Source organism: Neltuma alba, unplaced genomic scaffold (assembly GCF_004799145.2).
Source record: "Neltuma alba isolate B1F8T4 unplaced genomic scaffold, ASM479914v2 tig00013372_pilon, whole genome shotgun sequence".
In the NCBI taxonomy this organism is placed as follows: domain Eukaryota; kingdom Viridiplantae; phylum Streptophyta; class Magnoliopsida; order Fabales; family Fabaceae; genus Neltuma; species Neltuma alba.
In genome coordinates this window covers 253,964-279,998 of record NW_021637635.1, presented here as the reverse complement: position 1 = coordinate 279,998, position 26,035 = coordinate 253,964, and the positions used below count along the sequence as shown (strand labels likewise).

At 36.1% G+C, this 26,035-nt stretch overlaps 4 protein-coding genes across 5 annotated transcripts; 3 read left to right on the top strand and 1 right to left on the bottom strand.

Moving 5' to 3' along the window:
* Positions 1 to 481: 481 nt before the first annotated feature.
* On the top strand, positions 482 to 8,652 carry LOC114736797 (thyroid adenoma-associated protein homolog). Its single transcript, XM_028924667.1, has 4 exons — positions 482 to 3,349; positions 3,666 to 3,922; positions 4,576 to 5,145; positions 6,028 to 8,652. Exons 1-4 carry the CDS (start codon positions 566 to 568, stop codon positions 8,468 to 8,470), a joined length of 6,054 nt encoding a protein of 2,017 aa, XP_028780500.1. The 5' UTR covers positions 482 to 565; the 3' UTR covers positions 8,471 to 8,652.
* Positions 8,653 to 9,886: 1,234 nt separating this feature from the next.
* On the top strand, positions 9,887 to 14,455 carry LOC114736759 (protease Do-like 8, chloroplastic). Of its 2 annotated transcripts, none has more exons than XM_028924624.1 (14): positions 9,887 to 9,941; positions 10,116 to 10,292; positions 10,509 to 10,636; positions 11,202 to 11,284; positions 11,392 to 11,490; positions 11,596 to 11,662; positions 12,192 to 12,267; positions 12,369 to 12,435; positions 12,623 to 12,840; positions 13,014 to 13,081; positions 13,249 to 13,328; positions 13,526 to 13,612; positions 13,739 to 13,846; positions 13,948 to 14,455. In XM_028924624.1, exons 2-14 carry the CDS (start codon positions 10,129 to 10,131, stop codon positions 14,074 to 14,076), a joined length of 1,374 nt encoding a protein of 457 aa, XP_028780457.1. In that variant the 5' UTR covers positions 9,887 to 9,941; positions 10,116 to 10,128; the 3' UTR covers positions 14,077 to 14,455. The 2 variants fall into 2 exon arrangements, with proteins under 2 accessions (XP_028780457.1, XP_028780456.1); XM_028924623.1 differs by lacking the exon at positions 9,887 to 9,941 and adding an exon at positions 9,982 to 10,030.
* A 4,047-nt stretch (positions 14,456 to 18,502) lies between these two features.
* LOC114736755 (protein FEZ-like) lies at positions 18,503 to 20,253 on the top strand. Its single transcript, XM_028924618.1, has 4 exons — positions 18,503 to 18,532; positions 18,678 to 18,882; positions 18,981 to 19,267; positions 19,364 to 20,253. Exons 2-4 carry the CDS (start codon positions 18,702 to 18,704, stop codon positions 19,820 to 19,822), a joined length of 927 nt encoding a protein of 308 aa, XP_028780451.1. The 5' UTR covers positions 18,503 to 18,532; positions 18,678 to 18,701; the 3' UTR covers positions 19,823 to 20,253.
* A 1,615-nt stretch (positions 20,254 to 21,868) lies between these two features.
* Positions 21,869 to 23,682, bottom strand: LOC114736768 (60S ribosomal protein L34). Its single transcript, XM_028924634.1, has 4 exons — positions 23,534 to 23,682; positions 23,274 to 23,353; positions 22,295 to 22,404; positions 21,869 to 22,204 (listed from the first exon to the last, which is right to left on the bottom strand). Exons 1-4 carry the CDS (start codon positions 23,610 to 23,612, stop codon positions 22,111 to 22,113), a joined length of 363 nt encoding a protein of 120 aa, XP_028780467.1. The 5' UTR covers positions 23,613 to 23,682; the 3' UTR covers positions 21,869 to 22,110.
* Positions 23,683 to 26,035: the final 2,353 nt, after the last annotated feature.

The following is a 26,035-nucleotide window of genomic DNA, read 5'->3' as shown; positions in this document are numbered from 1 at the left end:
GTCCCCGCAGGCGCCAACGTTGGGTCGTGGGCTACACCAAAAATGCGGCCGTTTTGAGGTCCTTAGTATCCGTTCCGTTCTGACTCTCTCTCTCCCGAGGTTGAGGCTCCTGTTCTGTCTTGCCCACCTTGTCTCCCAAGTCGGGCCATGCGCAGCCAGTATCCTACCCCTCCGTGGTTTTCTTCTAAAGCACCATTTAAGGTACTCGTGCTTTATTTCTGCAGGACTCCCTGGCACTGTGAGCTTCTGGTTTTTCTCTCTAGCCAACTTGCTCTCACTTGGCCATTTGCTCAAGCATGTCAGCGAAGTGGCGGGCTCTGCAGCACCGCGAAGTGGCGGGCTCTGCAGCACCGCCATCGCTATACCTACAGTGCCGTAGTTTTCCTCACTCATATGTTGAGTCCTTGAATCAATTGCTGTCCCATGACTCTTGTTCAAACTTTCGCGCCAAGTTGCAAGAATTAATCTCTCTCAATTCCACTTTTGGTAGCTTGGGATATAGTTTTTTAGTTTGAACAGTGTGGTGTCTGAGACAAGTGAATGGGCTCGCCCGTCGCCTATTGTTATGGAACAATGCCAAGAGGCTCTGTCTTGCATGTATTACTTGCTTCAACGTTTCCCATCTAAGTTCAAGGAATTTAGTAGCCATGAGAACGGTTTGATTCAAGAAGAGTCGAATGTTATGGAGGGAATTGTCACTATCATTTTGAGCATATTGAAGTCTCCCGCATTTTCGAGAGATTGCTTTGTGGCTGCGGGGGTTGCCTTCTGTGCGGCTCTGCAGGTTTGTATCAGTTCTCAAGAGCTTGGCTTGGTTATAATTCGAGGTATATTTAACTCAAGTCCGTCTAATTCAGATGTTGATTGCAATAGTGAGTTTAAAAGCTCCATTGCAAAAATTCCTTTTAAGGGAGATGTCTATACAGAAATATGTAATCTTTCTGTGCTAAGTAGACTTTGTTTGATTAGAGGAATCCTTACAGCAGTGTCAAGGGACTTGCTTAATACTCATTACAATGTGACAGCCAATGCTTTGAATGGTTATGAGGCTCGTCAAGATGCTGGATGCCCTATCATGACTATATTATATGATGGAATTTTACCTGAACTATGTAACTACTGTGAGAACCCTATTGACAGCCACTTCAATTTTCACGCCTTAACTGTGATGCAAATCTGTTTACAACAGATAAAAGCATCAATGTTATCTAATCTGACCAATCCTTCAGGAAACTATGATCCTATTCCTGATAACATGGGGATGCGAATACTTAGAATTATTTGGAATAACTTGGAAGATCCTTTAAGTCAAACAGTGAAACAAGTTCATCTCATTTTTGATCTTTTCTTGGATATTCAATCATTGCTCTGTTGGTCAGATGGTGGTGAGAAAATAAGGTCATTTTTGCAGAAGATTGGTTCAGATCTTCTTTGTCTGGGGTCTCGATGTAAGGGAAGATATGTTCCTTTAGCATTGCTAACTAAGAGACTGGGAGCTAAGACAATGTTAAACATGAGCCCAAGCCTGCTATATGAAACAATACAGGCATATGTTGATGATGATGTCTGTTGTGCTGCCACATCATTTCTCAAGTGTTTCCTTGAACATTTGCGTGATGAGTGTTGGGCCTCTGATGGCATTGAGGGTGGGTATTCTCTTTATAGAGGACATTGTCTCCCCCCTATACTGTATGGACTAGCTTCTGGATTCTCAAAGCTCCGCTCTAATTTGAACACTTATGCCCTGCCAGTTTTACTGGAGTTGGATGTGGATGGTATATTTCCGATGCTTTCTTTCATCTCAATTGGGCCTAACTATGATGAAAGTAGGGTTCTGTATCCAGTACTTGCTTGTGCAAACGTAGATCTGAATCTGGAACAGAAAATTGCAGTTCTGGTTTCACTGCTGAAGGTATCTCGATCACTTGCTCTGATTGAAGGGGACATTGATTGGTGTGAACATCCTGTTGCTGACAAACAAGCTGGCCTGGGAACAGTAAGTCGTGCTCTTGTTTGCATTAAAGGAATAAAGGTTGAAATCCCTGTTCAGTGGCTGGTAAAAGCATTGACCCATGTGGATGAGTCCCTTCGTGTAGATGCTGCTGAGTCTCTCTTTTTAAACCCCAAAACTTCTAGTCTACCTTCCCATTTAGAGCTAACTTTAGTGAGGGAAGCTGTGCCTTTGAATATGAGGTGTTGCTCCACAGCTTTCCAAATGAAGTGGGGCAGCTTGTTTCGTAAGTTCTTCTCTAGGGTTAGAACGGCCTTGGAAAGGCAATTCAAACAAGGAAGTTGGCATCCTCTTGAGTATTGTAAAAGTAATGAATTGCATCCCTCTAATGGGTATAAGGAAATGGAACTTAAAAGGGCTGATGATCTCTTTCACTTTATGAGGTGGTTGAGTGGCTTCTTATTTTTCTCGTGCTATCCTTCTGCCCCATATAAGAGAAAAATAATGGCCATGGAGCTCATGTTGATAATGATAAATGTCTGGTCTATCATGCCATCATTGAGAGAGGAATTTGGTTATTCTTCATCAGAAAATAGTCTTTATCCATACCATCAAGGAATCACTTCATCCGGTTCAACTCTACTTTTAGTTGGTTCTATTATTGATAGCTGGGACAGGTTGAGAGAGAGTTCCTTTCGCATATTACTCCATTTTCCAACTCCACTGCCTGGAATTTCAAGTGATAACACATTGATGAAAGTGATTGCCTGGGCTAAGAAATTAGTTTGCAGTCCACGTGTAAGAGAGAGTGATGCTGGAGCTCTAACTTTGAGGTTAATCTTTCGGAAGTATGTGTTGGAGCTAGGTTGTCTGGTTGAAGTCTCATCTAATGTTGTTCATTTCGCCCCAAAGCCTGAATTGGCAAACGACACTAATCAATCGGGTTTCAACAATCCTGTGGTACTGTATATGAAGTCCATGATTGATTGGTTGAGTGTTGCGGTGAGAGATGGAGAAAGAGATCTTTCTTCAGCATGCCAAAACAGCTTTGTCCATGGTATATTACTTGCTTTGCGATATACGTTTGAGGAATTGGATTGGAATGCGGATGTCATATTATCTAGCATCTCAGAGGTGAGATATTTGTTGGAAAGGCTTTTGGAGCTTGTCATGAATATAACTTCATTGGCATTATGGGTGGTTTCTGCGGATGCTTGGTATCTGCCTGAAGATATGGATGAGATGGTTGATGATGATAATCTTTTAACGGAGATACCAAATCAGGAGCATGAACACATGCCTTCATCAGAAAATGAAAGCAATGATTCAAAGCTTTCCAAGGATGTTAGATCCTCAGAACAGATTGTCATGGTTGGTTGTTGGCTTGCTATGAAAGAGGTACATAACTTGAATGTTGTGCATATAATTGATAATTTTGTTGATTTATGGTGCCCAGAAATTATTTTGTCTAAACGTTATTGAGTGAAAGAATAGGTCATGGTTCCAAAATAGCATTAATTATTAATAATTTCATTGATGATGATGATATTTTCTTTAAAGAAATGATGCAGAGGTGTTGTCTTTACAAATTATTGCTTAATGTTTTTCCAATAAAAAAAAGATCAACTAATAGTTACCCATGTTTTTTTAACTTTATATAATAGTAAGAATAGCCCATCTCTTGCATTTTTTTAAAAAAAATTTTTGGTTTTAGGTGAGCCTTCTTTTGGGGACTATAATAAGAAAGGTACCGTTGCCAAGTGGTACGTTTTCTGATTTATCAGAAGGGGGTTCTTCTGCTGGTACTGCTAGTTTTCCATCTGATGCTGTGCTTGATCTGAAACAACTCGAAACAATTGGTAACCACTTTTTGGAAGTACTGTTGAAAATGAAGCACAATGGTGCAATTGACAAGACAAGGGCAGGATTTACAGCTCTTTGCAACCGCTTGCTTTGTTCAAACGACCCAAGGTAAAAATATGGCTTCTCTTTGTTTCTACTGGAAGCTGTGTCATTTCTGTATCTTAATAATGTCCATTGTTTTCCTATTTGATAAACAGTGATCTTTTGTGTTTATAATTTAGTATATAACATGATTTTTTTTATCATGCCTGATGATTCTATTTTATGTTATTACCCATCGGTCTAATGAGGATGAAATTAAAAACTATCTTCACCCTTGTACTAATAAAAGAAATTGTCTTTAAGAGTTGCAAAACTGTTGTCAGCGTAGCGTGAATCAAATCTGACTTATCAAATGACAAAATCTTATTTTTCCTTTTTCTTTAGCTCTGGTCCCATAATCTATGCCTCAAGTAAGCTTTTTTTGGTGCCTCAATCATGAATTTTTACGTAGATTGGATTTTGACTACCTTGAATTTTCTTTACTTACTCCATGGGGCACTGCATTATAATGGACTATTGTATACAATGGGCGTTTCAGCCCTTGCATGAGTTCAAATAATGAACTCTGGGGTTATGCACGTGCTAATTCTGTGCATAATAAAATTTGTGTTTGACTCGACTGAGAAAGGTTGTGTGTAATGTAACATTTTGATTGTGCGTGATATTAATATTACAATTAGTATCTTGATCTTCTATGATGAACATGTCTTCCTTTTCAGACTTTGTAGGTTGACAGAATGCTGGATGGAACAACTCATGCATAGAACTGTGGCCAAATCACAAACAGTGGATGATTTATTGAGAAGAAGTGCCGGAATACCTGCAGCATTTATAGCTCTGTTTCTCTCTGAGCCAGAAGGCACACCAAAGAAGCTCCTTCCACAAGCATTACGGTGGCTTATAGATGTGGCTAGTGGGTCTTTGCTTGAAAACAATGAAACTGAGAGCAAGAACGGTTTGACATGCAAGTTTGTTTCTAAAGGTTGTGACCGAGAAAATGTATATTCACAGGCATCGAAGATCAGGGATGAGGGTGTCATTCCTACAGTACATGCATTTAATGTTCTTAGAGCTACATTCAATGACACCAACCTGGCCACTGACACATCTGGTTTTTCTGCTGAGGCTTTAATTATCTCTATTCGCTCTTTCTCTTCCCCGTATTGGGAGATTAGAAATAGTGCTTGTCTGGCCTATACTGCATTGGTTCGTCGGATTATTGGATTTCTTAATGTTCATAAGCGAGAATCAGCGCGGCGTGCAATTACTGGGCTCGAGTTTTTTCATAGGTATGATTTTGACCATCAGATGTGTTGTGTTGAATTTGCCTATTTTGTTCAGTGCATTATATCCAGAAACTTTTTATTAAAAAAAAGGATTTTAATGGTTAGATGACTGCTCAAGAACCATTGTTGAAGCTGCCAGAACTCTATGTTACCTCCCAAAAAAAAAAAAAAACCAGTCATTGCTAATGCATGATAAAGCAACTTTATTGTTGTCTTCTAGCCTTTTATTAATCATTCTTGAAAAGCCAAAATTATGGAACGGTTTATGAAGAAAACAACAAAGCCTCTCACTACCTCTGCATATCCAACGGAGACACCTCTATAAAATATAACCATAGCAAACTAAAGGGACGCCAAACGCACTTCCATTTCCTACTATAGTTGCTGAGACCACAAATGGCTATTAGAAATGCAATCATTCCTCTCCAAGAAATTTCTTAGGCTTCGTATTGAATGAAAAACCTGTGAGGGACGTTTCTATGAATATTAGGTAACCTTGTCTATTCAGTATTGGATAACCTTGAGGTAAATTGATTCGTTTTCTGAGCCTTTTTTTAGCGAACTCTTCATCATCTGGGGGTGACATGGCGAAATTAAGGCATGTCATCGTAAAAAATTGTCTGAGAAACATAAAGTTGTTGGTTTGTTGGATAAATTTTCCTTTTATTTCTTTTCATGCTGTCTGCCTTTATTGTATAAAGAACTAATCTCTGCAGATCAGAATCATAATCCAGTGCTGGAAATTCTTCATGAGATCCTGGCTCCTAGAATTCTTGGAACTCCTTATTTAAAGTTTATCTGAAATTATTTTAGCCACGTGTCATGCTGTTATTTGAATTTTACTTCAAAAGCTATTGACTTGTTAACATTTTGGGTTTTTCCTAGGTATCCACCACTGCATTCATTTCTGTTAAACGAGCTTCAAGTTGCAACCGAGTTGCTTCAGCCCGCACCTTCGACCAATTCTGAATTCAACCTGGGAAATAATCTGCATCCAAGCTTGTGCCCTATTCTGATTCTTTTGTCTAGGCTTAAGCCTTCGTCAGTCACTGGTGAGACAGGAGATGAACTGGACCCTTTTCTTTTAATGCCATTTATTAGAAGGTGCTCTATCCAAAGCAATCTACGAGTTCGAGTTCTTGCATCCAGAGCATTAGTCAGTCTAGTATCAAATGAGAAATTATCTTCTGTTCTTCTTGAATCTGCTTCTGAGTTGCCCTGTGTGGAAACCCTAGTAATATCAGCTCCTTCTTCCAACTTGCCTTCTCGAATTCAAGGCTCGGGTTGTATGTTCAACTTAATTCATGGTATTCTATTGCAATTGAGTTCTCTGTTGGATACTAATTGTAGAAGTCTCGCTGATAACTCAAAGAAAGATCGTATCATTGGTGAATTGCTTCAAATTCTCATACTCCGCTCATGGATTGCAAGGCCAATTCATTGCCCTTGCCCTATCCTGAATGCTGCATTCTTACGGGTTCTGGATCAAATGCTTAATATTGCTAGAGCATGCAAAAGCAATCAACATTTCTACCCTATTCGTAACTTGCTTTTAGAATTATCTGCAGCATGTGTGGATTCAGAATTTTCTTATGGTCTGTCATATTATGACCCAACCATTGCTGAACTTCGTGAACAAGCTGTTAAGTCTTATTTTGGTTGTTTGTTTCAAGCATCCAAGGATGAGGAAGAGGTCATCTATGTGCCGTTGCTGGGACATCATCCTTCCTATCTAACCTTGTGTCCTACACATGAAATAGAGAATGCTTTTGATGGAATTTTGGACAGATTGATTCGCTGCTTGGCAGACTCAGTATATGAAGTTCGACTTGCAACATTAAAGTGGTTGTTGAAGTTTCTGAAAGCGGCTAAATCTGATGTTCAGGTCTATGATCTGTCTGGTAGTGACATTAGGGTTATCCAGACCTGGGCAAAAACTAACCTTCTTGCCACATTAATGAAGATTTTGCCAACAGAAAAGAACCATAGATGTAAATATTACATTTTGAGGATCCTGCTCGTTTGGAATTTGATGCAGTTTGAAAAGCACGGCCATGGCAAATGCAGTGGAACATATTATGTTGGTGAGATGGACTTTTACTCGGTGTTTCAATTTTGGAATGAATTAGTTTCCTTGTATCAGCAAACAAGACATGCGAAGACTCAGGAAACTGTGGTTTGTTGTTTGGGTGTATGTGTTAAGCAAATTGCAATTTTGCTCACAAGCTCTGTTCTGTCTGATGAAGAAAGAAGCAAATTTGCTGAATGCAGTGAAGTTATCCGAGGGGAAAATTTTGGTCCGCTACAAGATTGTATTGTTTTTTTCAATAACTTGATTAAACAACATAGTTCCTCATCTGAGCCAGCAAGCATGCGAAAGGCCGCAGCAGAATCCTTGATAGCTTCTGGTTTCCTACAACAGGCTGGGCGCATTGGTTTCCTTGTGTCCAATCAACATGGTTCCTTGGATACTGCAGCCTTCAAAAAAACTGAAGCTGTGACTTTGTATGCTCATCAAATACTTGATGTGTGGTTCACATGCATCAAACTTCTGGAGGATGAAGATGACTCAATCAGACTTCAGCTTTCGTCGGATGTTCAGGAGTGTTTTACTTTCGAAGGATCCAAGAGCAGTTCTCCTGAATTGGTTCGAGCCCAAGTTGATAGAGTGATAAGATTCTGTTTTGATCATCTCTCCTCTGTTTTTGGTCATTGGATTGAGTACTTCAATTGCCTTGCTCAATGGGTATTGCATGCTGCACGCTATGCAGTATCCCAAGGAGATCTCGTGAGGCGGGTTTTTGACAAGGAAATTGACAATCATTATGAAGAGAAACTGTTGATTAGCCAAATTTGTTGCTCCCAGCTGGAAAAACTGCCTAGTTCTAAGTCTTGGACTGTCTATATGAGGGACAAGGATAAGTTCAGGAATTATTTCCATGGATGGAGAATGAGGTTCTTCAATCAGTTGGTGTCCTTTGCTGAAGACCATGTTTGGAAACAGGATAGGATTGATTGGATAGGAGGCGTGGGTAACCATAAAGATGCATTTCTGCCATTGTATGCAAATTTACTTGGTTTCTATGCCCTCTCAAACTGCTTGTTCCGTGTGTCTAGCGACAATGAGGCTGTAGGATTCTCATCTGATGTCGTTGAGCTAGGTAGAACCATCAAACCATTTCTTAGAAACCCTTTAATTGCTAACTTATATTTGTTGGTATTAAAATCACATGAACAAATGACTGGCGATGCTGCTAATCCTTCTGTCCTCGAGTCTGGTGTTGACTCTATCTGGGAGAGCTTCAATCCTTATTTTCTTCTTGCGTAGGATTTGTATTTCTAGTTATATATCTTGAGTGCAAGCCATTTTACGTGGGGCTTGGAGGAATTTTGACATAGCTTCAGTATATATGTCTTCGGTGATTGTTTATACACAACATTTGTAACTACAACAGCTTTGTAATGGATTCATCTAATGTTAGAGGCTCAATTGAGATCGTTGATATGATATTTTATGTTGTCATTGTACCTGCTGTCCCCGATAATCCCAGAGGGTGTTTGGATTAGTAAAAAAGTATTTTTTAAAAGTACTTTTCTGCAAATTGAGGCAATTTTTTTTTCACAATTTATTTTGTATGATGTAAAAGCATTTTTAAAATTATGATTTTGTTTCCATTCAAACATCTCTCAGTAGCACAGCTCATCTTGGTGTTTAATCATTTATTAGTTGATTCAGACTTTGTTCCTCATTGATATTTTTATTTCTAAATTCTTATTGTTTTCAATAATTAATCTCTCTCTCCTTCCCCTTTCTATTTTTTTTTTATATAGTTTATGATACGTAGTTATTATATTATATTAAAACTTTTTTTGTATTTCTATTCTCATTACCCTGTTTAATAAGCTTGTGAAAGAGAACTCATTTAATTTTTTTTTTTCAGTATGAAAAACTGTTTTATAAACCAATTAAAAAGTACTTTGATAATTTTTTTTTAGTTAACATAATTTTTGGTTCTTCAACTTTGTTTTCATTTTAGTTTTAGTCTATCGAGTTTTAAACAATAGATTTTGACTCTCAAAAGGCAAAATAGTCTAAATTTTTATTGAATTATAGGGATTGTTTTTTAATGAAATGAAACTTGAAGTATCAAAATCTATAGTTTGAAATTTGAGAGACCATAATTAAAATGAAAACAATCTTGAAGAATGAAAAATTATGAGTTAAAGTATACTTTTAGTTCTTTAATTTTATATAAAGTTTTATTTTAGTCCCTTAACTTTAAAAAGTAAACTTTTAGTCCTCTGACCCTAAAACTATTAATAAAAAATAGTAATATTGAACTTCTGAATGTTGATAGAACATTATTAAATACTAACATATTAAGTTTAATTTTCAAAACAACTATGATTGTTACAAAAAATTATTGTTTAAGAATAATACTTTTAGGATCAAAAGATTAAAAGTATACTTTTTATAGTTATGAGATCAAACTGAAACCTTATATAAAGTTAAAGACAGAAATGTATATTTTAGCCAAAATTATATTAACCTTTTTGTTCTTGCCAACGACAACGAGTACTTTGATCAGTATTTACATTTGATTTGATATTATCTAATAACAAATACTTGTACATTTCTTTTTATTTTTATATTATTTTCATCCCACCAAACTCAAGTTTGGTGCCAAACCCGCAAACCCCCAATTTTTCCCTCAATGTACTAGATATAATAACTTTATCTCTTTTTTACAAATTTCATGCGCAAAAATAATTCCGCGCAGCCAGCAGGCCATATTCGTGTTCGTTTCGTCCTCTCCTTTCGATATTTGATATTTGATATTTCTCACTGCATAGAGTGGCCCTCCTTATCTGCCTCTGGACCTCTTCTGTGTTTTCTCAAACTCTCTTAATTCATTTCTAGTTTCTGTTGTAAGTTTTGGTTGTTTGCATCACATTTCAGTAATTTTATTCAGATTAATTCGGGAAATGCATGTGCCAGCATGCAATTTGCTGTCTCTGGGAACTCCCACAAGCTGTGTTCTTAGCCGACGAGAGCTCTTCTTCGGTGGCGTGTCCTCTCTTCGCTCTCATTCCCAAGAGTTGCCCAATGACGCCGTTGCTTCCCAACCCATATCCATTTCAACTTCAAGGTTCCCGCATATTATACTTCCACTGTTCTTTAAATTATGTATATTAGTATTGAAAATTAACTCATAAATGAATCACCCTAGCCATTGGTTTCATATTGTAATGGTTCTACTGGAAAAGGTGTAAGCTTTGTGTGTTGTCATTGTCTCTAACATAGTATTTTCATTGTCAGTGTCTATTTTTATATCTGTGGGGTCACGACCTTTTTATGTTTATAGGACTGCTAAAGATCAAAGACAGGATTTGGGTGCGATGTTAAGCAAAATTATTGCTTCCCCAACTCGACGGGTGTTGTTAGCGAGTTGGGCTGCGTATTCCAGTTTCCATCCTTCAAGGTACTCGTCAGGTCCGCACAGTTCTGCTTGTTTGTTTCTCAACTTACTGTTTGATGAAATCTCTTTTTCAGTATGGGAAATGCATACTAAAATGATGACGGTTTGGCTTCACTCAGCTTGTAAACTTTAATTTTCTCTGGGTTAAGCCCCAAAACCATGTGAGACCAACAATAATAGAAGTTCATTCATAATGGACCATTGTGATATAACATGAACCTAGAACATGAACCTGAAAGTGCAACAAACTCCCTGTACTATTTGTCAAGTGCTGCAAGCTTAAAATTGCCTTTCAGTTAGTGAAGAATCATAGTCAAAAGCTGCCGTGGTTTTCGCTCATTATATATTGTAATATGTGAAGTTTATCTTGGATCTGTAAGATATACATGTTTACTGGCTTGCATTTCTGGCTAGGTGTTAACCAAGCGCTGTTTTTAGATCCTAAGGTTTCATCAAAATGTATAATTCTTCTTGGGACATACCTCAGTCAAATTCCATGTATGAAGAACTCGTTTAGAATATAGCCGAAATCTCATATTGATCGGATTAAAATTCTCATGTGATAAATTTTAAATATAGCTCAAGCCTTGGGGGATCCATCAGTTACACTCGAACAGGTTACCCCTCCTGTGTTTTCTTCTGGGCCTCTGTTCCCCTCTGAGGTCAGCTTTCATTTATACTTCTGTTTATTATCTTTTGTGATTCTGGCGCTTGTTTACTCTGTGTACCAGTATTCCTGGCAGATTATTCCATGTCTTGTGATTTTTAGGATCGCATTGTCCAACTTTTTGAAAAGAACACATACACTGTCGTTAACATCTTTGATGTTACATTGCGTCCTCAATTAAATGTAACTGGTGTGGTTGAGGTACTATTCTCGGCATTGAACACCACAATTGTCTCTTTGCCTTAAAACTTGCTGCAACTTTTGGGCATAACATAAATGTAACTGCTTGTGGACTTGTACTTGCAGATTCCTGAAGGAAATGGTTCTGGAGTAGTTTGGGATGAAGAGGGGCACATTGTTACAAATTACCATGGTGAGAACTGAGATCCAATGTAGAAAAATGAAGTTTCGTGTTTAATATGAACTAACTTTCTAGTAGTTCCTGAGCAGTAGATATATGCACTCAACAATGTATCTCTTCATTAAGATTTGGGTGAGTTAGTTTCTGATGTGGATAACCATTAAGTCTTGCACATGTTGACTGGCCGTTGTACTCATTTCAATATTATCCTGAGGTTTCCTTTTATTTTAGATCCCAATTTAGAATATTGTAAATCATAAAACAAACCTTTATCCAAAGTCCTATTAATCGCATCAATTTTAATGTTATTTATCTGGAGTTGACAAAAGTTCTAGCGTCTGGAATATCTTTTGATTTGTCTTTTCTCCCCGCTTTGGAGCTTTCAGCTTCCTGTTGTTACAGGCCTAGCTTACTTGCTATGCTCTCCTGGAGCGCCGTATGTGCTCAATGCTTTTGCATATTTTTCTGTGTCCGAGTTAATTAATCAATTAAGCTTTAACCATGGGAAGATTTCTGACTGTTGTTTACTTGTTTTACTCAGTAATTGGTAATGCCCTTTCAAGAAACCCTGGCCCTGGTCAGGTTGTGGCACGAGTTAATATACTAGCATCTGAAGGGTGAGGGGTACAGAGACTTTACATCTCTTCATATACTACCACTGCTAATGTAATAATCATTCTATCATTGCTGATAACTTGACTTCTTATTTCTTATGAAGAGTACAGAAGAATTTTGAAGGCAAACTGATTGGAGCTGACCGAGCAAAGGATCTTGCTGTCTTGAAGGTACACATTCTTTTTAATTATTCCGTCATTATTCCTCATACATGAGCTTGCTATGTAAATCATGTGTTGATTATGCTAGTCTTGTTCAAATTCTGAATGTGATAAAAGGTGAATGTCTTTTTATTCACATGTCAATGTAGCATAGAAGTCCTGGGATATTAATAAATAATTATTTTTGCAAGTATAGGTTGAAGCCTCTAAAGATCTTTTAAGACCTGTCAAGGTTGGGGAGTCATCATTGCTAAAAGTTGGGCAACAATGTTTGGCAATTGGAAATCCATTTGGCTTCGATCACACCCTCACAGTTGGAGTTATTAGCGGACTTAACAGGGACATTTTTAGTCAAGCTGGTGTCACAATTGGCGGTGGTATTCAAACAGATGCAGCCATAAATCCGGGGAACAGGTTACAGCAGGCTCCCTTCCTTGCCTAAATTAGAAATCTCATTTTTCCATTTAGTTTTCTCCCTTGCCGTGTCTTGGAGTGTCCTTGTTCAAAATGCTTTTCTTATCGAGTGTATAAACTAGTGGCTCTAAAACACAGCACTGTCTTTCTTACTTGTCCCGTGACTGTAATAGTGGAGGCCCTCTGTTGGATTCCAAAGGAAGATTAATTGGGATCAACACTGCAATATTTACTCAGACAGGCAAGTTTCTTTCATCTTTACTACTCTTTTTCTCTTTTTATATTTGTGGGGAAGGAAATGGAACAGTCTTAAATTTTTTTGCATGAAAAAAATGTCCCCATAAGTTCTGTCCGGGTCCGTGACTTTTGATTGCCTTTCTGTTTCTAATTTTCTTTTTGCTTTTTCAGGAACATCAGCTGGTGTTGGATTTGCCATCCCATCTTCAACTGTACTTAGAATTGCTCCTCAGTTGATTCAATTTGGAAAAGTAAGTAGCTAACGGAGATGGGCAACGGCTAATCTTATTCTTCGTGAAAATACTTTATGTGCAATTTATATTTCTTGCTTCTTGCCGTTAGGTTGTGGCCTTTTATATTCACTGCGTGCAAGATGTCGCCCCTTCTAGTGTTTTATCAGTAACTGCTTTTGGAAACTTATAATAAGTTCATCTTTCCTCGATGGAAGGTTGTTAGAGCTGGTTTAAATGTGGATATTGCTCCGGATTTAATTGCAAGCCAACTTAATGTTCGAAATGGAGCCCTTATTCTTCAGGTAAATCCAAGAGATCTTGACTTTTTCCTCTGCAATTCCTTTTAGATTTTTGTACTGTAACTAAAAGTTGGTAGAACGTTGGCTTCTAAACAATCTCTGATATGCAAAAGCTTCATAATTTCTTAGGTTCCCGGGAATAGTCTTGCTGCTAAGGCTGGGCTGAATCCCACCACTAGAGGCTTTGCCGGCAATATAGTCCTTGGGGATATCATTGTTGCAATTGACAATAAGCCTGTGAGTCCTTTCTAACTAAACCTGTTTTATTCAGAGTTTGTACCTGTATCATGTTCGTCAGATGCCAAAATATGTGATTTTCAAATATGTCAAATGACCAGGTCAAAAACAAAGCAGAACTGCTGAAAACATTGGATGATTACAATGTAGGAGATAAGGTAATTTTAAGAATTCAGAGGGGAAGTGAAAAGCTGGAAATGCCCGTAGTTCTAGAGGAACAGAGATCTTGAGATGACACGTTTCGTGTCACCAGTGTATAAAATGCTGCGAGTTACAACCCTTTAAGCAGGCTTATTTTTGTTTTGTACGAGGGTCTGTTGACATGATAGGAACTATACCATCCTCATTGAAGTACTGAAGATGTCGTGGGATAGAGGGTTTTGGACCGCGTTGGGCATTCTGTCACTTTAAGGTTCTGTTGTGTTTGGGCTTTCCTTGGGCCAGAGACCTGTTCCTCTTTTTTTTGCTTATATAGTCTGTTGTTTTCAATTTTGCAAATTGACTTTTTGGGGGGAAAAAAAGTTAAATTGATGATGAACAAAACATTTGCTACCAATATTCCATGGCAATTTTATTTAATGAAAATTCCATGGCAATTTTAATTGGTTAGCTTAACCCTATCCAAATGAAACGATAACGATGGTCTTGCCAACCAAGTCAAAATACTTCATTATCATAGTATTTTCACTTATCAGCTATCCAGTCGTCCTTGTGAGGGAAATTGCATCGCCAAAATTCTTGAAATTGTTTGGTAATGTTGTATTTATATAAATATAACCACGTAATCCATTGTGACATGCTTAAATTATTTTCATTTTTCATTTCTTCGTTCCGGCCCCCCAGTTTCCCAAAGCACCTTAGCCACTTATCCATATAGCTTAATTAATTATTTTTTTTTATAAATATTGTGGAAGCTGCATGGAAAGAAATTGTTACTAGCTGATGTTTCCATGGTTTGCTTCCTCAGTCTACTGACTAATAAATATTAAATATTTTAATTAAAGAGGATTTCAATTTGATTGGTAAAAATGACTCATCCAGGCTTGATCCTTCACGGTAATTAATTAACAAGTGACCGCCTCCTTAATCTGTCAAATTTGCTTTTACAAGGGATGTGATCTGAAATATGACAGTAACTTGAAAGGTAAGCAAATAGAATTTGGGAGGGGATAATTTACAGAACATGACGCTTGCTTTTATATCAATATTAATGTGCCACTTTAATGGAAATTTTGACATCTGTTTTAATATATTTGCTTCCTCAATCTATTCACCGATTGTTTAATAATTAAAAATATTTAAATTCAGGAGATTATGGTATATTAATATGGCTATATGATTCATTGAAACTTAATACCACACGTTAATAAATATTAATTCACGGTCTGTCAAATTTGCTTTGCCTTTGCAGCGGATAAGTTTGGAACTATGATGGCGTCTTAAATGGCAAGTATATATAATATAAAAACTTTAATATCTCACATTATTCGTAAAATGCAATGGCCTGCGTCTATCAGAGAATAGAACGTAGTTTACAAAATATTATACACTGGTTAAATTAAATTAAACTTGCTTTCCAAAACGTGTAAGTCTGATTAATCTAGATTCTTTCGTGCTGATATATTATGCAACACAAGGGCATGGTTAGTCAAAGTAACGAAAATGTAAAACATTTTCAACTTTCAAGGCCCAAAATAACTGCGATATGATATACATAAATGATAGTTATTCTTTATTCAAAATAGAAAAGATAGATTTTATTTATAACATTTTTTTAAGAAAAATTTTACATTTCAAACCACATATGATGGAAAGGAAAGATGAAGAAAAAGCTGTATGAAAATATGACACGTATTGAATTTCTCTTTTTCTTCCCTCTCCTTTTTCATTCACTCGTTTCTTTTTTTGACCAGCCATTCACTCGTTTCTGAAACTGTTTTTTCTCTCGAAAGAATAATATAACGTCTCTTCGCCTGCATTATTCGGATTTCAAAGAAAAGATGCGGACTCTTGTACACTTTTTTTTTTTTTACCAGAGACTCTTGTACGCTTATAGCTAGACAAGTCACATGCAGAAGATAAAAATTCGTTTGCAGTCGAGTCTTATTTTAAAAATATTCTATTTTATTGTTTGTTACTTAAAACATGTTTAAAAGAAATTGATTAAAATTAAGAATATAATTCATTCATTCTAAATTAAACAGCTCTGAGTATTTTTATTTACTAAAAAAAACAGTGTTTTACAGGGGTTACACAGCAGTATGTCATCAACTTGTTACAATACAAACATATACTTAATGTGTTTAACGTATTATTGAGCCAATCAAAGTAACAATTAACTAATTCTGCTGTTGATATGAGGACTTTATTAATGAGCAACTTTTAAGTACTTTTTGAGTTGAGAGGCATAAATTAATTTTGATGAGTTTTAAAATTCAACTTACATAAACTTTATTTTTACCAAAGAAAAAGTGAAGAATGACTATCAAGCCATCACATAAATTCATATGCTCCCTCCGTACATAATTTGTTAGCCTGTACTTTTTTTTAAATAATATATGGTTTAAAATTCTATGATGTTTTAAAAGATCTTTTCAAAACTACCTCTATTTAATGATTTTCTCTGAACCCTTAACAAATAATCTTTTTAAAAATACCATTATCTAATTAGGAGTAGATTTGGGAAGAATAAAAATTATTCAGATGCCAACATGTTCCTCGATCTGGGTAATATACGTGTAGGGGCGAGGGAAAATTGCGATCTCTGAGCGAAGATAGTTTGAAAAAACATGCGCAACGAGTGATAATAAATTCCAAATGTTCCCCAATAAAAATATTAATCCTCTAGTCCTTAATATAGAACTTAATTAACTAATCTATCTAATTTTTTTAATCTAATCAAATTAGTTAAATAAATTTTGTATTAAGATAGGAGTAATACACAAAATGAGAGTATTTATTCATGGACGCTAATTAATTTGCAGGCCAATTAAAAACATTCATTTTAATTACTTTGTCCAAGAATCTTGTTTCTTTTTCACGGTTTCACGTTGTTTATCGACGGTACTCAATAAATGAAATTTAGAATACGATGAAATGTGTATTTTTAAAATAGGTAAATAAATATGATAATGGGATGGCAAAAAGAAAAAAAAAGATAATGGTCCTTAAATTCGGCGGAGGGTCTTGTAGGAGAAGAAATGTGTAAATGAAATATTTAGATTCGCTTTTAAAGGAGTGGGGGGAAAAAAAGGAAGAAGAAGGCTGCTTCTAAGAAGTTGCAGGTCTTCTTTTCTTTCTTCTTCGGGTGCGAGGAAGGAGTATAAAAATGAAAATAAGGGCAGGGAACAAACAAGGGCAGAATTGGCGCCCATTTTATTTTATCTATTCTCTTCGTAATAATCTTTTTTTCCCGTAATTAAAGAAAATTTATAATTAGGAAAATAGCAATTAATATTGTTATAACTTGAAAACAAAATGTAGATAAAATTACTTCAAGTATAGTAAAAAGTGGAAGGACTGATTCATTATATCTTTATTTTAATTCTTTCAAAAATAAGACAAGTAAATAATTTAACATAGATTTACATGAGTGTTTAGAAAAAATGATATTATGTTATAAATATGTTTATAAAAGTTATAAGAAGCTGCACAAACTACAAGCTATAAGAAACGGAGAGGAGCCAATTTCAGATTTATCTAGGACTGTTTGTAAAAATATATGGGCTCATCCTAGTCATTGTTGTCTTGTTGAACTGATATTGAATTAGTATACCATACAATCAGACAGGGTAGTATTCATCATAAGAAAATATGGCTGGGTGCAAGAATTTCTCTTATTTAGAGAATGAAATGAAGAAAGATGCAATAACTAAAACTGTAATAATTACACTTTAAGAATTAACCCTAATTAAGGAGAATAAAAGTCTGTATAATATGATATTCCGCTCGTCAACAGTTAGGCAGGCTCCATGATGAGCTGTGCAAATTTCGACTGACAACAAGTTTAATTTAATCAAGAGATTAAATTAAAAATTCCAAGTTATTAAATCATTCTATAATAGCTAAATGGTTGATGGATCACACTAACTTGAAATGCCCCAACGGGTTAAAGGGGGTTAAAGGGGCAATGGCCTTCGTGGCCGGAGTTGAGATCCACGTTGGTGGAATTTTAAATACACACACACATATTGGAATTTTTTAATGTCTATTCCGATGATGGATGACTCGCTTTTTATTTGTCACAGAAGAAGGGGAATGAGGCAGAGAATCAATCAAGTTGAATACTACCTCAATATTATTATATAAGCAACAGGGCCCATCCTGCTGTAAACAAAGAAAAATTCAAGATAAAATCTGCTATTAATTTAATAATCAAGAATAATTACGTTGGAAGCTTGCCTTGTCATTTTGTTGCTGTCTCTTTGATTTGTTGAAGATTAGAGCAGGGCTTCATGAGCAAGTTTGAAAAGGGAATAATCAATCAGTCTATAAAGGCCCATAAACCTTGCCAATTCTGGGAACGTGGGTCAGCGAGACCTTCCAGTAAACAACGGGTTTACTTTCTTCTTGACTTGACCCGCTTCATTTCCCTGTAAGCTTCTTTGAAATTGAACCCTTCTCGCCATTAAACTAATCCTCAACAGGTGGCCCAAGCTTGGGAAGCATCCCGTGTCTCTGTTCCAAGTAAGTTTCCACTTTCCAGACACTGTAAACTGCTTCATTTCCGTTATATATGTTCCACTCTGGTTCGGTTTTCGGGAATCTTCTTGTCCGTAGATATGTTTTTTTATATCATGTCAGTTACTGACCAGGCGTAGCTTCTTCTTAGAGAGACAAGAGAGGGAAAGTGGACATGGAGGGGAAGAACGAAATAGACATTTTTGACGATATTCTGCTGCCTGGTTTCCGGTTTCATCCGACAGACGAGGAGCTTGTTGACTTCTACCTCAAGAATAAGATAGAGCAGAAGACTCTTCCTATTGACATCATTAAGCAAGTGGATATTTACAAGTACGATCCATGGGATCTTCCAAGTAAGAATCAATTCTCATGACTTACCTAATCTGTTCTATTGTTTGATTCATGTCATGGTTCCAACTCGTTTATTTTTGCTGATAATCCCAATTGAAAGAGATGGCGAGCAGTACTGGTGAAAAAGAGTTGTACTTCTACTGTCAAAGAGACCGAAAATACAGAAACAGTGCTCGCCCAAATCGTGTGACCAGAGCTGGCTTCTGGAAGGCCACTGGAACTGATCGGCCTATATACTCCTCAAAGGGAAGGTGCATCGGTTTAAAGAAGTCGCTTGTGTTCTACAGAGGCAGAGCGGCCAGAGGCATCAAAACTGAATGGATGATGCATGAGTTTCGCCTTCCTTCTCTTTCTGTTTCTCCTCTTCCCACAAACCTCCCTCCAACTGTACGCGCGCTTCTCTTCTCCTCCATCTATTCTTCATCTTTATCATTTCTCTTTCTCGTACTTCCACTAACTGTTTTCTAACTTGTGATGTTTCAGGACTCATGGGCAATCTGCAGGATATTCAAGAAAACCAACACTCACAAACCTTCATCTCAATCTCCCCCCTGGATCCCCAGCTTGCCGGCAGGTGATATCCTCACTCATGGTGGTGGTGCCACCACCTCCGGCAATCATTTCAGTGCAGAAAATCTGTCTTTCACGAAAGAAAATATCTCCGGCGCATATTTCTCAGCTTCAGATGTTCCCTCCTACAAACCCATCGACGCCCGAGTAGGAGATATTGATGGCGGCTTCAATTTCTCCACGCTGGAAGCGTCAGGACCCATGCTTTTGAACCCAGACTGCGAAGGATTTGAAGGGACAAACCAGCAGTTTAGTGGCTTATTATCAACGAGCGTACCTCAGGATATGCAAGGGAATATAAACAGAGCAACAGGGTTTTCTTTCACTAGGCCCGCTTCTCCTCTGCTATGGGACACCCCCTTGTTCAACTGACATTTGCACTGATAAATGCTACAATTGGCAAAACTGGGGCTATCCAAGGGGTTTCTTATGTTTGCAATTAGTATAAATCTGGGGCCAGTGCTGCTCAGATTACAACTAAGTGTACAGGCGTGGTGCTATCATCTCCTGTCACATAAATAGTGTTCATCAACGCTGGACCCGGCCACGCAAAACAAAAGACGTTGTTCAAAAATTCGTCAGCAGGAGGCTGGGGACTTCACGGATATTTGTATTTTGACTAGTTGTACGTATCTGGTATGCAGGATTTGTTCAAATCAATAGTTGTGATCATGTTCATTTTGAACTGTTCATTACAGGTTTTTTAGTTGACCCTCTGCGTTGTAATGATGCCAAGCAAAGACATGTTAGATTTCCCGTTTTGTCTTTTTTTGGGCCAATGATGAAAAGGTTTATTTTTGTTTTGGACAGAGGGGTTTGATTTGTTTGGCTGTATATATTTTATGCCCCTACATGCATGTTGAAGCACTGTTTTCATATTGCCCTATTATTTACTTTTCTCCTATTTTATCTTCTTATTTAATCGCAATGATGTAGCTACTACTAGGATGACTTTTCTGTATCTAAAATTTCATGTGGAAGAACATCTTGCATTAGGTCCGTTGGCCGACTTGATCTAAGGCGCCACCCCCACGTTATGTTTTCACTTTTAAGAGAGGATTTTTTTTTTTGTTGGGGATAACTAGAAAGAGGATTAATTAAATCCGCCAAATATTTGTGGGGTTGCATCGTCGGACTCTGGATGGTTGGTTATTTGGTCGGCAACTGGGTTCAAAAGTTCTAAGAATATAATTTTTTTTAATATGAAGAATAGAGTAATTTTTTCCTCACGTAAGTTTTTACTTTTTACCACGTAAGATTACGCTGATGAAATTCGTCAATATTTTGCTAAAAAAATTTGTCAATGTGACAAATTTACAATGTCATTCCACAAAACATGGACCAATTTCATCAATGTAATGTTACTTTGGACGTGGTCAAAGTACGGCGCCCAGCATAAGCTTTTCTGACGCTACGTGTAATTTTTTCTTGACCTGGGTTACATCTAATTTTTTCAAACAATCTTTATATAGAAGTTCTTAATTTTTAAAAACATCACAAGTGGATAACATTTTAAAAATGACATAATAACATACTAGTAATTTTTTGTAGGTAAATATTTTTATCATTAAATATCACATGACAGGATTTGTCTTAAAATTTTGTGCCATAATTTTATAATGAAACCAAAATATTAGAAGATTGCACTTAGGAATGATTTTCCTAGATGATCCTCGAAACTCGTCAAACATGATAGCATCCGAGACGTTCACCGAAATCTGAGGCTCTATTCTTGACACAAGTGACGCGCAATGAATATGCCTTTTTTTTCAATAAAAACTCTATATCCATTAATCACAAAAGAACAAAGTCAAGAATATAAACAGAAAAAGAAACTTATTTCATCAACATCCATCTCACATCAAGAAAGATAGAATGTGATAAAAAAAATGCACAATGAATATGCTTTCACTTAAGTTATAGAAGCAGAGGGCCTCCACTTCTCCGTTTTTTCCATTACAAAATATCCCAACATTATACTCCATGAAATGAAGGTGTTCACTACTAGCACTTTTCGAGAGTACCTGCCTGGCAGAGAAAATGAAGCAGGGTAGCATTCATATCGAAATAGACAGTCTAGAAACTCTAAAACAACTCAACTTTAGGCCACTTGACGTGCCTCAATGTTAAAATAAGCCCAACAATTATCGAAGAGAACCTCGCGAAATGATGCAGCAAATCGAGCTGAAATCACCAGAGTCAGAGCCTTTAGCCAGGTGGGATTCGCCAACATGGAAAAGCACCATCGCAGAATAACTCATCATAAATCTTTGGCATATTACCATGACAACAGCTGGGTTGTTCTAAGTCAAGAAATTAACCAGGCTTACTTCAAAATAATAATGCCACTCCTCATAATTTACCACGTCTATAACATGACATTCGTCGATATTTGAATTCACGAAACCAAGCAATCACTTCATTTCATGAGAAAACTTCCATTCATCAATAAATTTAACCTGCTGATAGCTCAATGGGTAGTGGTCACATTTAGAATTATCATTAAGAATGCATCCAATCAGCAAACCTGGTAATGTATGCTAAACGTAAACTATAAAACACAATTATCTTTAAAAAAACAACTCAAATCAAGCTCATCATTCATAATTCCATCCAAAGTCAAAATTTCTTTGGCACATTTCACCCATGTCCCGCTCAGCTTAACCTCTCGATGCTTGCTTTTCTTTCGCCTTTTGGATCTTCAGTACCTTCTTCACAATCTTTTGCTCCTCAACTAGAAAAGCACGGATTATCCTAAACAAATAATAAAAACCTCAAAGTTACCCTCATTAAGAAGAAAGATTAAAAAGGAAATATATAAATAATGATTTCTTAAGTAAATACCTCTCTCTTACAGCTCCTCCAGACAACACGCCTCCATAGGCCCTGTTAACTGTTCGACGGTTCCTAGACAATCTGGACCTCTTGTATTCAGCAGGTCTCAAATGTGGAATCTGCAAATTAAATCAGGACCAGAAAAATTATGGTAGGAAAGTGGCACAATAACATCCACCGTTATTTGACACTAGCACAAAGAACAAAAAACTTCAAAGATTAACACCTTCAATACCAGAGACAAAGCAAAGGGTAGATAAATAAAAATTTTTGCATTCATAATATGCACCTAACATTATAACACTACATGGATTAGTTTAGTTACCTCTATGATTACCAGCAGCAACAAAAAGGAAAATAGATTTTAAGCATACTTAGATCTTCTCCTCCACATGCATACCACATTTATTTCAATATGATATATGATCAAGAATAACAGCTGACTATGCTGCCCTCCTTTCTCCTCACTCAACCTATCCTCATTCTGCCTGGAACCGAGGATGCACAAGTACTGACTGCTGAATAAGTAATAACCAATAAAATATGTACTAGAATAGATAAGGCCAGGACTCAAAATAACCACCTGAAGGGTGATAAAATAGGAAAGGAAAGATATGGTATAGAGAAAATTATATAACCAAGAAAGAAAGGAAATTAACTAAAGTGGATATATGCCATCAGATCAACAAGCAGACCAGGATTGAGGGGACATCAACTTTTTTATGTATTTCCCCACATGTATAACCTTTTAATCACCAAAACAATCAATATTATCTCTTCATAACACGGAATGCTTCACATAGTAGAGAAAATACCAAGCATCCAGCAGTCACCCGAGAGAAAAGTTATTAGAAAAAATTGATTCTGCCGATTCTATATAATGCAGTGCTTGACTTAAAATTCAAAAAATGCAGCAAACCACTCAAGGATGGTAGAGCAAATGCATGCAGGGTTCATAACATTCACACAATTCAGAAAGCATACATACCCCTTGGATCCTCTTTCCAGTAACAGGGCACTTAGGACCGCTTGCTCTCTTCTTTGTGGTTTGATAAACCAACTTCCCACCTAAAAAACATTTCCAGATGTTCAAGCCCAAAACGCGTAAGCAATCAAAAATCCAACTCCATGGCTAAGAGATAAGAACATCTACGTCAGGCATATATTCACACAAAATATGAAGAAAATGGATGAAGCACATCCGAGAGAAATCAGGAAAGAATGAAAAGCAGGAACAAAAGAATATACCAGGGGTTTTCACAACCCTGTGCTGGTTGGATTTGGTGGCATAGCTGTGACGCTTCCTGTAAGTGAGCCGCTGCACCATCTTCCCGTCCTGATTCCAACCTCAACCGCAGCCTTCGCCTTGCTGTGAAACGGCCCCCAAACGCTGAGTGGAGGGATTGGCTTTACATTTTAAGGAGTCAACAAAAACCCTAGATCGTGCGGCTCTCGTCGGCTCTCCCACGCTGGCGAGTGGCGATTAAGCATGTTTATGGGCCCTTGGCTGTTCTGATTACCCATTCAAACAGCCCAAAGCGTAGGCCTCCAACAAAGGCGTCACCCCAAAAACATAAATCACCCGTTTAGAAGAATTTTGGCCAACAATTCTTTAGAGCAATTATTAACAGTCATTCAGATAATTATATTTAATTATTTTTTTATAGAAATTATATTTAATTGGAGAATACGAGAACAATAATATACTACTAGTTAGAAATGGATCTAGTCCTAATATATCATCCATTTTTTCTCCCAAATTTATAATTCATTCTCTAATGTATTCTTATCGATTACATACATTAAGAGGTTTCTATCTAAAAGTAGCTATAATTAAAAGAATATTTTAAAAAATTCAACTCTTATTTGTTACAAATAATTAATTTAATAAAATTTTTAATCTACTTAAATTAGTTAAATAGTTATTATATTAAATGCCAGAGATAATAGAAAGTATCCATAATTTTTATTGCTTTAAGAACAATTTTTTTTTCAAGGTTAACATTTTTATTTGGCTGAAATGATCGGTTTTCAAAAAATAATGCAAGAGTAATATTTTATTATTTATTATCCTTTTATATTGGGGTTTTGTATTTTTTTTAAAGGTTAATATAATTTTTAGTAAGATTTGATCCAATTTTAGTTTTGGTCCCTAAAATTTAATTACATTTTCATTTTGGTTTATAAAATTTGACTTTATTTTGATCCGTCTAAAGATTTTTAGTCCTTGAAATATATTTTTTATCAAACATCAACATCAAAATGAGATTAAATTTTAATAATCAAAATTACTGGTTTTAAATTTCAAAAATCAGAATAAAAATGAGGTTAAATTTGAAATACTAGTACTACTGGTTTCAAATTTTAAGGAGTGAAAATAAAACAAAGTCAAAATGCATTGACTAAAAAAATGGTATTAACTTTTTTTTAAATAGAAAACCAATCAAATCGAGTGAGACACGTAAAAATATATGCAGGTAATATTTCCATACGAAGAGATGAACTGTAGAATAGACATTCAAGCCAAATTTTAAACTGATTTCTTTATCTATTTTATTCGAATGGTTGCCAAAATGGTCATTGTTAATGAATTAGTAGTCTTAATCCTGTTTCCTTGGTACCACTAGTGCTAAAAATCATCTTTCTTTAATAGTTATTTCAGCTCTTAACCTAACCCCCAAAGCCAGCTAGAGGTGGAAACAGGGCAAGCGGCCTGTCAGGGACCTATGGCCTGGCCTGGCCTGTTTTCCAAAAAAGACAGACTCAGGCCTGTTTGAAGGCCTGTTTAGTTAAACAGGCCGGACTTAGGCTTTTTAAAAAGCCTGTTAGGTCGGCCTAGGCCTGTTAGAAATTTATAATTATAATATATGAAAAAATTATTAATGCTATTATTGTTAATGTGCTCTTTTAATTTATTTTTTAATTTTAATATATAGTTAATAGCTTAATCTTTTCTTAGATTTTGAAGTTTAGATAACAAGTGAAGATAAAAATATAATTTAAAATAATAATATCAATAAATAATGTGATTTTTAAATCTTAAAAATATAAAGAAAATAGGAAGGAAAAATTTTGTTCCAGGAATGATAAATTAACTAACTTACGTATTATGTTAATTTAAGTATGATACCCTCTTTATTCATTATAAAATTAGTACTTTTTTCCTCTTTATTTATTTGTCTTAATTTTAATTTTTTGTGTGTACTTAAACATAGTCTTATTCCAAATTTAACATATAATTACAATTAGTTTTCAATAATATTCTTATAAATTATAATTAAGATTTAAAACAATGCTTATGATACTAAAATTTAAATAAAAGACAAGATTAAAATTTAATTATTATGTACGTTTTTTTAATCTTAGCTTTTTTAAAAAAAATAATTATTATAATTTGAATTTTTTAAAAATACAGGTCTTTTAACAGGTTTCAGGCCAGGTCAGCCTTTATACAGGCCATGCTCAGGCTAAAAAATAAGCCTGCAACAAGCCACAGGCTAGGCTCAGGTCAATAAACTCCAAACAGGCCTGATCTGTTAAGAACAAGGCTTGACCTGGCCTGTTTCCACCCTTAAGGCCAGCATAGCATTTGCTGATTTGAAAAATTTTGTGAATGGTGAAAAAACGAGTTTTAAGGAAAGGACAAAAAAAAATGTTTATAGAAAAATGCGGACGCGTTGCAGTCACTAAGAGGAGAGATTGAAATTTCATTTATAATAGACATTGATCATTCTTAATTAATTACTGCTA